Raw genomic sequence first — 12,136 nt, forward strand, 5'->3', positions numbered from 1 at the left:
ATACAGTACATGCCACTGCATTCAAACAAGTATACAGATCAGTAGTTCTGACTCCGGTTGATGCATGCTGGTTCTGGGGTCAGTGACTCAGAAAGTACTGAAGCTGTTTGATTGGCATGACAGTCAAGCAACAAGGTCAGCAATGAATGTCCTCGTATTCCTGTCATCACAGGTATACTTTATTGGCAGCAAATGGCCTGAGAAATCTTGAATGCATTCAAACACCAGATAGACGCTGGTTTCTCTTAGAACCCTTTGACTTGCAAATGAATGCTGCAGCTTCAATAGAAATAAAGTTGTACAAATGATCTAATGTTTTATGAGTATCAACAGTGTGGCACAACAAGCACAAAAAAAACAACACATAACAAATTGAGTACACTATCCTTACCACAAAATCTAATGATAGATTGCTCAGTTTGCTGCAACTATGCCAAATGAAACCTGGGGTAGTCACTAAGCAACTTTGCTACTTTGCAATGACTCATAGGAACAGCTGAACATAGTAAACCCAAGATTGAATGCAAATTCTTAAATCATATAAATGATCAGTGCATCATGTCTGCCTTGTAGTCGTATCATTTTATATGGGGTAGGCAACCTGGGGGCCCTCCAGCTGTTGCAGAACTACAAGTCCCATCATGCCTCTGGGAGTAACTGTAACTGCCAGCCTTGCAATGCCTCATGGGAAATGTAGTTCCACAACAGCTGGAGGGCCCCAGGTTGCATACCCCTGATTTTACAGGTGATCATTTTTACTACATGTATTAAAGCTGCTCTTTCTGAATTGTCAATATCTCATTATGTGGTATTGATCACCCTGTTCTTGTCACTGCAAAACGGAATATATACACAACCTTTATATAGAGTTAGGAAGCAGGCAGAAATCAGTATACACAATGCTGTCAATGCTGCCTGTTTAGCATGACACACAGAAAATGCAAGATGCAGGAGCAGCATACGAAAATACATCATCAGGCTCCCAAGTACCACAAATGCCATGTGGACCACTGTGATAAATAGCTCCAACTCTGGCTACAGGCTCTCTGTGCTTATGAATGCTGAGCGGAAATGGATTATTGAGACAGCTGGACCAAAAAGCATACTGGCTTCCTGACACCATTGCTTTAATTTGTTTCCTTAAACATTTCTCTCTTACAACTCACTATCCTCTAATGTACAGTATTAGAGGTGGTACTCACAGTTTAGGCTTGAAAGGCACTGGTGGAGGCTCTTTGGTAGGTGAAGCCAATGTGCTAGGTGAGGTGGGAGTGGAATAGATGCTATCTTGATTGCTGTTAACTCCATTGAAACTATTATTACTGTGTACACCATTGGTTTTCCGCTCCAAAGTATTTAGTTGCAGATTACTTCTTTCTAGGGTTGGTTTTGACGCCAGATTGCTGGGCTGAAAACACTCCAGAGTTTTCTTTGATGGCATTTCAAGGCCACTACTTTTAGCTGCTATAGGAGAAGGAGACAAATGCTTCTGGAAATCATAACCACTAATCTCTCCACTTGACACATCACTTCTGGTCCGCTCATTATTTGCTGTGAGAGAGAAAACAAAGAGCCCAAGGTAAAAATATGATTCACCTTAAAACAACATGGATGCATTCCAGAACCTTTCCTGTGTTCCAGTAATAATCCAGTAAAACAGTCAAACACTTTGCTAAAAAAAAAAGCAAGCTTTCCCTTCCAGTCTATTTGTCATGTAACAGATATTGTCTATCCTAAATTTTTTACTATCAAATTTTGATAAATTCTGTGAATGCATAGAGGTAAATCGATCCCCGTGAGGAGAATATGTTATAAAGCAAAATCTCTATGTGAGAAACCATAGAATATGCCTGCCAATCTGAATCCAACAAGAATATTGTATTTATAGACTGTTTTAGGCTGTTTAAAGCAAATACCAGCTGGCCTAACTCTTCTAAGGCCAAACCATGCTGTTATTTGCAGTTCCACTGAAATTGAAATCACAAGTAGTCTTCTATTGCATTTCACGCAGATCAGAAGTTATACCACATTCACTTCTTTAAGATGACAAGAAAAGAGCTAAGTCAATCAACTTAGTTTCAAAAGAAACCATATTCTGAGGCTGACTTACTAACAGATTTGAGAGTTTACACACAACAAAATTAGTTTTACTGCAATTATCCAATCCGATGTAAAAAAAAAAAAATGTTTTTCTATTTTCTATTGTGAGATTTATGACATGTGCAAATTATTGCATTCTGTTTTTATGTAGATTTTACACAGCGTCCCAACTTTTTTGGAATTGGGGTTGTATTTCATCTGCACATGATTGGAAAATTGAAATGATTATTCACACAATTTATTGTGTAAACAACCTGGAATCCTTTAGTAAATCAGCCTCATTGTAAAAGAGAATCAATTCAATAGGTTTTACATTGATGACAACACTGCCACTTGTACACCCTTAGGCCCCTTTCACACGGGGCTGTCCGTTTTCACTACTTCGCTTGCTCAGTGGAGATCGCTCCGTCGATCCCCGATGAGCCGGCGGATGACAAGTCCGTCTCTGCACTCTGTACAGGGACGGACCTGTCAGAGAGTCCGCTGTCCCCATGGAGGGATCGGATGATTACGGACCGCCTGTCCGTTTTCATCTGATCTGATCCGCCAGATGGATGGAAAATAGGACATCCATCCGTCTGGATTTTTATTTATTTATTTATTTCAGGTACTTATATTGCGCCGTCAATTTACGCAGCACTTTACATTTACATTGTACATTCACATCAGTCCCTACCCTCAAGGAGCTTACAATCCAAGGTCCCTAACTCACATTCATACATATTAGGGACAATTTAGACCGGATCCAATTAACCTACCAGCATGTCTTTGGAGTGTGGGAGGAAACCGGAGTACCCGGAGGAAACCCACGCAGGCACAGGGAGAACATGCAAACTCCAGGCAGGTAGTGTCGTGGTTGGGATTTGAACCAGCGACCCTTCTTACTGATAGGCGAAAATGCTATCCACTACACCACTGTGCCGCCCTATTTTGAGGAGTGGATCAGATCGGGGCAGATCGGATGTCAGCAGACATGTCACCATTTTTTTTTATAGTACTGTAACTGGAGCCATTTACTTGAACTTGCTGCTGGAAACTGTCATGCCACATATTCCAGAACGTTTTTGAGATGAGGACAACAAGATGGGATGCCCATTGTGATGTCAGGGCCTAGATGAGAATCTAACAAACAGATGGATTGGGCTAAGAGGTTCAGTAGAATACCCTACACATTCATCAGACCTCAATCCACTGAAATTTCTCTCATTGGGATTTCTAAAAGATAACATTTTTCTACAAAACCGGCAACCATGAATGATTGTAAAGGCTAGTCTTTTTTTTCTCAAAAAAACAAGCGTGTTACCAATACTTACCTACTTTGCGCAATAGTTTTGCACAGAGCAGCCAGATCCTCCACTTCTTGGGTCCCCCACCGGTGGCCCTGGCTCCTCCCCCCGCCAAGTACCGCCATTGCAAGCCGTTTGCTATGGGGGCACTCATGCATGCTCACTCCCAAGCTCCGCTCTGTGTGTCCATAAGACACACAGAGCAGGTTTTAACCCCCCTCTCCCTCCTCACTGGCTGTTATTGACAATAATGGCTCCCACTGCTATATCTGAGCCAATGAGGAGGGAGAGAGCCAAGAGAGCCTCAGGTCTACTGCACATCGCTGGATCAAGATTGAGCTCAGGTTTGTATTTAGGGGCAGGGAGCTGCATGCAGAAGGTATTTTACCTTACTGCATAGAATGCAGTAAGGTAAAAAACCTCTGCATTTTCAACCAGTTTAGGAGTGGCCATTGAAAGAGAATGCGCCCAAATAGTAAACAAAATTATTTACAATGTTTGTAATTCTATGCTTCACCTTATCAGCAATGCCTAGACCAGTTCGAGAACAGGCACGAAGTATAAAAAAGTATTTTAAAATTTGAAAGTGAACTGTATAGTAATAAGTACTGACTTTATAATCATTCAAATTGTGTATACAATTTTTGGGACGCCCTACATTTTAACTTGATCTTACAGTGCCTTAAAAAAGTATTCTTATCCCTTAAAACTTTCCACATTTTATCATGTTACAACAAAAAATGTAAATGTATTTTATTGGGATTTAATGTGATAGACCAGCACAAAGTGGCACATAATTGTGAAGTAGAAGGAAAATGATAAATGGTTTTCCAAAATCTTTACCAATAAATATGTGAAAAGTGTGGAGTGCATTTGTATTCAGCCCCCCTGAGTCAATCCTTTGTAGAACCACCTTTCGCTGCAATTACAAGTCTTTTTGAGGATGTCCCTACCAGCTTTGCACATCTCAAGAGTGACATTTTTGCCCATTGTTCTTTGCAAAATAGCTCAAGTTCTGTCAGATTGGATGGAGAGCATCTGTGAACAGCAATTTTCAAGTCTTGTATTAGGCTCCATCCATCTTCCCATCAACTCTGACCAGCTTCCCTGTCCCTGCTAAAGAAAAGCATCAACATAACATGATGCTGCTACCACCATATTTCACGGTGGGGATGGTGTGTTCAGGGTGATGTGCAGTGTTAGTTTTCTGCCACATATAGCATTTTGCTTTTAGGACAAAAAGTTAAATTTTGGTCTCATTTGACCAGAGCACCTTCTTCCACATATTTACTGTGTCCCCCACATGGCTTCTTGCAAACTGCAAACAGGAATTCTCATGGCTTTCTTTCAACAATGACTTTCTTCTTGCCACTCTTCCATAAAGGCCAGATTTGTGGAGTGCATGACTAATAGTTATCCTGTGGACAGATTCTCCCACCTGAGCTGTGGATCTCTGAAGCTCCTCCAGAGTTACCATGGGGCTCTTGGCTGCTTCTCTGATTAATGCTCTCCTTGCCTGGCCTGTCAGTTTAGGTGGACAGCCATGTCTTGCTACGTTTGCAGTTGTGCCATACTCTTTCAATTTTCAGAGGCTTGGGAACCCTGCTTTAACCTCCTTGGCAGTATGATTATTTAATATTTTTGATGCTGAAAGTGGTACGATTACTTTGCATGGAAATTTGGCATTTTATATTGTAGGCCTGTAATTCTTAGGAATAACTCACTTAAATCTGCCCAAACCAGAGTCTAGTAGACATCCCGGGTATGATAAATTTTGAAACACGAAATCATAAATTATAATATAATAAATAACTATAAATAATTATACCAAATAATAATATAATAATAATAAAAATTATTTAATGTAATCAAATCAAAAACACTGACATTTGCTCAGTTGCAGAATTTTCGCTGTCATTACTTTCCAGTGTTTGATGATGGATCTCCGCACAAATCACTATCGCTCGTTTCTGCAAGTGATTCTAATTTATAATCGCTGTTTTCTAGCTGGTCTAAAACCACTTTTGATGTAAAATCCCTGACCTGACGGTTTTGGTTGCCATGGACAATCACCAGTGCCCAGGCAGAAAGAACAGTTTTTATAATATAAAACTACATGCAGGGCACTGGAGAAACCACTAGGGACAAAAGGGAGGTGAAATAATTTCATACAGTAATGTAATCTGTAAGTTCACAGTATACATTATGTATTGTGTGTGTTTCACTTTTTGAATTTGGCGCCGTTCTCCGTCCCCGTGTGCCGCAACACTCGCAGGGAACGGAGCTCGGCTCCGTGATGAATCGAGCAGAGGACGAGCCCCTCACAGTGGGGGGAGACATCGCAGGATCCAGGGGACAAGGTAAGTAAGCGCTTCCTGGATCCTGCGATGCGATCCCGAGTCTGGCTCGGGGTTACCGCTTTTGGTTCTGAAATTCCACCCCGAGCCAGACTCGGGAATACCGCCTGGGAGGTTAAACATCTCCACAGCTTTATCCCTGACCTGTCTGGTGTGTTCCTTGGCCTTCCTGATGCTGTTTGTTCACTAAGGTTCTCTAACAAACCTCTGGGGGCTTCACGGAACAGCTGTATTTATACTGAGGTTAAATTACGCAAAGGTTTACTCTATTTACTATCTGGTGACTTCTGAAGGCAATTGGTTCCACTAGATTTTAGTTAGGGGTATCAGAGTAAAGGGGCTGAATACAAATGCAATGTTGAAAAACATTTATCATTTTCCTTCCACTTCACAATTATGTGCCACTTTGTGTTGGTCTATCACATAAAATCCAAATAAAATACATTTACATTTTTGGTTTTAACATGACAAAATGTGGAAAATTTCAAGGGGTATGAATACTTTTTTAAGGCCCTTCACACTAGAAACCATTTTGACAATAGCATAGCAGATATCACACCAATGACATACCAGAAAGCACGGTGACCTGCGCACTACAGGTCACTGATCCATAGTCATTTCTTGCTGTGCAAGTAAAGGTTCCAGCATCTTCTGGGAAGGTCTCAGCAATCACCAGCGTACAGATCTCCTCTGGATCAAACAGAAAGCACAAGTTAACACTATATTATATTACTAAATAATTTAGCTGCAGCTAAATATGAAATGCAAGACTAGAACTTTTAACAATATCACATCTAGGTACCGTAATACCCACTTTGGATAAATACAGTAATTAAGCCTAAATAACTGTTTATGTTGAGCTCCAGGATGAATGGCTAGGCTACTGTCAAACAAGAAAAGATAATAAACTATGTTATCACTGTGTTATCGCCTTTGTAAAATTAAGAAAGTAACTCCCCCTCCCCTCCCAAAAAAATTCAATTTTTTTTTATTGTACAAGTGACATATGTTTCCTCTCCAGCAATAATAAGAAGCACAGTGATATCACCGAATCTCACTCCAAATTGCATGAGAGTAGCAGACAGGGGCAGCAGTGCCTTAAATGATCTCACACAGCAGATATACAGCTTTAAGGCTATAGGCACAGGAACTGCACTGCTATTTGTCAGGAGAAATTATATCCAAGTTGTTCTTTTTTTAGGGCACTGCTTATGTACAAATAACTTTTTTTAATTGTTCTCTATAACAATTCAAGTCTTTCCTTTTTTAGTTCAATTCATTAAGGGGTCTATTTATAAAGGTTCCCAGTTTTCCCACAATTTTTTGATTGAATTCAACTGGAAAAATGTGAGAATCCCTGCAGAAAGTTGTGTTAACACCTTTATAAATAGCCCCTCTTAGCTTAAAGCGGGGTTCCACCCAAATTTTGAACATTATCTCTATGCATTCTCTTCCTTGCCTAGATGCTGACATGCTGTGTAAAAAACTTTAAATCGCCCTAATTACCTTGTTTTTTCTAATCTTCTTAGCACTTCCTGGTTTTCCTCCCATGGGAGTAGGTGTGTTTTTAGCCTCTCCCAGACCTCCCACAGTCCCCTGGGAGCTAGTCTCAGGCTTCCCAGCATGCATTGTGCAACAGCGTCATCACAACATCTCGGTGAATGCTGGGAGCACAGCATTCACCGCATCCAGGAAATACATGCTTGTGGGCTTCAAATGCCCACAATGAAGATGGAAACCGCCTTCAGTGAATTTTATAAGTTATTCTTTACAACAAAATCGGACACAGGCGGACTTATTACACAGAACATGTGAGTAGATAATCATGAGAAGAAAAGTTTGTGAATGAACTCCAAAAAAAAAAACAATAGATAGGTGGACCCCCGCTTTAAGGTTGGGGATTGTTGCATATAAGGGTTAGGGTTAAGCTTTATATAACTTATTTCTGGCTCTGCAATCAGGGACAGATATGAGTAGAATTCTACATGTTCTCTTTTTTAAGCATTAATAAAGTTTTTAACACATTATTGTAACTGCTTTGTGTGGTATGTCATTTATTTTCCAGAACTGCCATTCCCATGCCTCTGACACCAAAATGCACACTATGGCATGGGATCATATGAGCTTTGCTTGCCCAATCTGTTGCAGGATAGGCATGCACTTCTGGTAAGTGCATTCCCTGAGTTACATAGTTACATAGTAGGTGAGGTTGAAAAAAGACACAAGTCCATCAAGTCCAACCTATGTGTGTGATTATGTGTCAGTATTACATTGTATATTCCTGTATGTTGCGGTCATTCAGGTGCTTATCTAATAGTTTTTTTAAACTATCATTGCTCCCCGCTGAGACCACCGCCTGTGGAAGGGAATTCCACATCCCTGCCGCTCTTACAGTAAAGAACCCTCTTAGTTTAAGGTTAAACCTCTTTTCTTCTAATTTTAATGAGTGGCCACGTGTCTTGTTAAACTCCCTTCCACAAAAAAGTTTTATCATTATTGTGCGGTCACCAGTACGGTATTTATAAGTTGAACTCATATCCCCTCTCTAGCTTCTCTTCTCCAGAGAGAATAAGTTCAGCGCTCTCAATCTTTCCTCATAACTAATGCCTAGTTTCCACTGAGCGGATTGGTTCGGTTTGGTTCGGTAGGGTACGCTATTTTGGGTAGTTTCCATTATGAAAGCAGCCCATACAACTGAACCGTACCGCTCCATTCAGGGTCCTGCTTCAGATGTGGGGCCATAGAAAATGGAACGGTTGGGTTAGGGCGGAGCTACAATACATTCCACTGACTGGCTGACAGAAAACCCTCTGCTGTGCTATGCTGAGGCATTTTTTCTAAACCCTGTATGGCCTCTTGTGGTCCCACTTGCAGTGGAAACACTCACCTGAATAGACCGGACCATTCTAGGCCATTCAAACTGTACCGACCCGAACCGATCCGCTCAGTGGAAACAAGGCATAATATCCTCCAGACCCTTTATTAGCATAGTTGCCCTTCTTTGTACTTGCTCCAGCGGGAGAATTATCATTTTATCTCTGGAGTTAATCCCCTTTTTAATGCATGCTAATATTCTGTTTGCTTTGTTAGCAGCAGCTTGGCACTGCATGCCATTGCTGAGCCTATCATCTACTAGGACCCCCTTTCTGTCACCTGGTGACCACGCCCCTTATGATGTCACAGTCCCGGGGCATGCTGGGACTGTGCCGTCATAAGGGGCGGGGTCACCACCCAGTGACCACGCCCCATGCCTATATAAGTCATTGCGCACCGCAAACACAGCATTACAGTGGGAGAGAGTGTCGTGTCAACATCGGAAGAAGAGAAGAAGGAACAAGACAACGGAGAAGACCGGGCCACCGCTAGCGAAAGAGCGGCAAAAGAGCAGAAGATAGCGGAGGAGCCCGGCAGAAGAACCGGAGAGCGGGAGAAGAACCGGACACCAGGAGAAGAGGTCGGAGAGCGGGAGAAGAACCGGACACCGAGTGAAGAGGCCGGAGAACGGGAGAAGAGGCCGGAGAGAGCGGAGAAGTCAGAAGAGACCCCCGAGGTCGGAAGAAGACCCCTGGAGCTGACTAATAAACTACTTTAAAAACCTATGTAGTGTGTTTTTTGTTGACACTTTTTTCCCCCCAGGTGAATGGGTATGGGTACCCCATACTCATTCACATAGGGTGGGGGGCCGTGATCTGGGGGCCCCCTTATTAAAGGGGGCTCCCGGATTCCGATAAGCTGCCCGCCCACAGACTCCAACAACCAACGGCCAGGATTGTCGGGAAGAGGCCCTTGTCCTCATCAACATGGGGACAAGGTGCTTTGGGGTGGGGGGGCCGCAGGGCGCACCCTTCCCCAAAGCACCTACCCCCCATGTTGAGGGCATGCGGCCTGGTACAGTTCAGGGGGGGGGGGCGCTCGCTCGTCCTCACTCCCTTACCTGACCGGCCGGGCTGCATGCTCGGATAAGGGTCTGGTATGGATTTTGGGGGACCCCCACGCCATTTTTTTCGGCATGGTGGGTTCCCCTTAAAATTTGTCTGGTATGCTCTGCAACGGGGCTCGCAAGGTGTCAATCTTGCCGATAAAAGCGGCGGGATTGACTTCCTTTTCTAGTCCCGTCGTACCTCATCACGTTCAAAATTAACAGACTTTAGTCCGTGTGTGGGCAAGTCTGTTCATTCGGAAGTCCGCCGTAACTCTGTCGAAAGTCTGTTGGGAAGACCGGCGGACCTAGTCTGCCGGAAAGTCCGGTCGTGTGAAGGCAAGTCCGTTCGTTTGGAAAGTCCGTCATAAGTCCAGCGGAAGTCCGTCGGGAAGACCGTCGGACCTAGTTTGACCGAAAGTCCGGTCGTGTGTACGCGGCATCAGTCATGTTCTGCCACATAACAACATTTTGGTACTTTTCAAGCTTTCTTCTTCTCCATGGAAGAGTGTTGGATGAGGCCCATAATGTTTTACCTGTATAATAACATTTTACCTCTTAGCAGCTGTATTCGCCATTAATAACTTCCCCTTGTTTAACATTTTGCTAACGAATTCGCTATTTGTCTGGCTACATATTTAATTTCCTGGCCTACATAGTAAGTTCCAAAACAACCCTATAAATTATTTTACTTAAATTATATGTTCATTGCCTTCTTATTGCAGTCCACTTAAGCTTAATTTTTCCTTCTTTTTCCACTGTTCATTTTCCTGTATGAGTCAAATTTGTAAGAGGGAGAAATTGGACCAACACAGTGTCAGTATTCTGAAGAAAATATAGAGGAGTTATTAGGGACATGCATGAACTGGTCTGGCTGAATCACTTAGCATAACATACTACCGTCTGTTCCCTCAAACAGGTTTATTTCATAAAGTAGTGTCTAAGTAATGCTCTGACTATAAGAGCAATAACCCTCAAGAGCCAATTACATTTCACTTTTTATCAGCTCAGAGGAACCCAAGCTATGAAAGTATTTTACTGTATGGTTTATATGGGTTTCAGTGGTCTCCAAACAGGGGGCTGGATGCAGCCCTTTGCTTGCTTTTATCTGGCTCTTAGGGCAGAATTTCATTCACTGACACCAACAAAGGTGCATAGTTCCTCCCAATGGCACCAACAATGGGCCCAATGACACCATTTGTTTACTTCAACTGATGCAAAATATTTTCCTCTCCCAATGGCCACAGTGTGGTCCCCCTAAAGTCTGAAGGATAGTAAACTGGCCCTTTGTATAGAACGTTTGGAGACCCCTACCTTAGTAAATAAGGTCAATGGTACATACAAAGCCTATCTCTTTCCAAAAAGAAAAAAAAAGAGTTCTGGCCACCAAATATAAGTGACCCAAAACATGTATGACCCAATAATATTATTTATTCATTTGTAAATATACATATTTTTAAACTGATGGTTTGCCTAATTTTGTATTATTTACATAAAACCTTTGTTTTAGGTAGTACGCATTTAATTCTAGGGACACCCATAACAATGTTTTTGGGTTTTTTTAAAGAGAGGGCACAGCGGTAGTTTTTCTCACTATAATTGTGTCTCTATGTGAACTCTATGCAGTGCCATACAGGGAGGAAAAATGTGTGTAAGCTGTGTGTGTAAATTAAAGCGTATCTAAACCCCAAAACAGAACATTAATATGTTGCAGCTTACCAGTCTTTAAATGTGGTGAGTGCGTTCATTTTCTGTTTTTATTATTTCCTTTGCTGTTACCTGGTGACCTGACCATTAACACACAGGCTGTCCAAGTGTGGCTTCTCTATCTATGGTGGAGCAACAAAGACCCCCTTGGACAGCAGTACTGTAGAGGTTAGTCTTAAGCTGTCCATACATGGTTCAAACCGTTAATTGGCAGGCTGAATATACCAAGTTGATCAAGTTGATCAATCAATCAACTTGAGTACAACCAGCCTGCCAGGTTCTCTTGCAATTATTGCCAGCAGCTACTATAGCCGCTGGCGATAATTACTGTCTTTTACCAGCGGGGGGCTTCCCCTGCCTGCCCCAACCGGGAGAAGACAATGGCCTGGCAGGAGGGATTCCCCTGTTAGCACTGTCTGTGTTGATGGGGGAATTTCTTTCCTGCAACAATTTGCTCCATGTATGGCCGGCCTTAGATAGACCAGTAGATTTAGATGGACTTTACATAAGTGACTAACTAAAGAAACAAAAGCTGACCAACTAAGCACCCATCACTGTTAAATGGTTTGTCCCTATAATCTCCACTTTTGCTGCACAGCTTGGTCTGTTAAAGGAAGTTGAAAATATATATACATCATACTTTTTTAGACTTGCCATTAGTACGTTAGCTATTTAGTTCTGTAAAGAGTGCACTTTCAACAAAGCAGTTAATAGAAAATATTAAAAAAAGAATGCAATATTTCACAATTACTTATTAAAATTAAAAA

General features: G+C 42.1%; 1 protein-coding gene across 2 annotated transcripts in view; it reads right to left on the reverse strand.

Moving 5' to 3' along the window:
* Positions 1-12,136, reverse strand: part of PALLD (palladin, cytoskeletal associated protein) — a 486,054-nt gene that overhangs the window by 233,279 nt on the left and 240,639 nt on the right. For both annotated transcript variants that reach the window (XM_073606212.1, XM_073606220.1), the window contains 2 exons: positions 6,314-6,433; positions 1,203-1,551 (listed from right to left, as the gene is read on the reverse strand). In XM_073606212.1, the coding sequence (XP_073462313.1) occupies positions 1,203-1,551; positions 6,314-6,433 (469 nt within the window). The remainder of the gene's footprint in view (positions 1-1,202; positions 1,552-6,313; positions 6,434-12,136) is intronic.

Source organism: Aquarana catesbeiana, linkage group LG01, assembly GCF_042186555.1.
Source record: "Aquarana catesbeiana isolate 2022-GZ linkage group LG01, ASM4218655v1, whole genome shotgun sequence".
Classification (NCBI taxonomy): domain Eukaryota; kingdom Metazoa; phylum Chordata; class Amphibia; order Anura; family Ranidae; genus Aquarana; species Aquarana catesbeiana.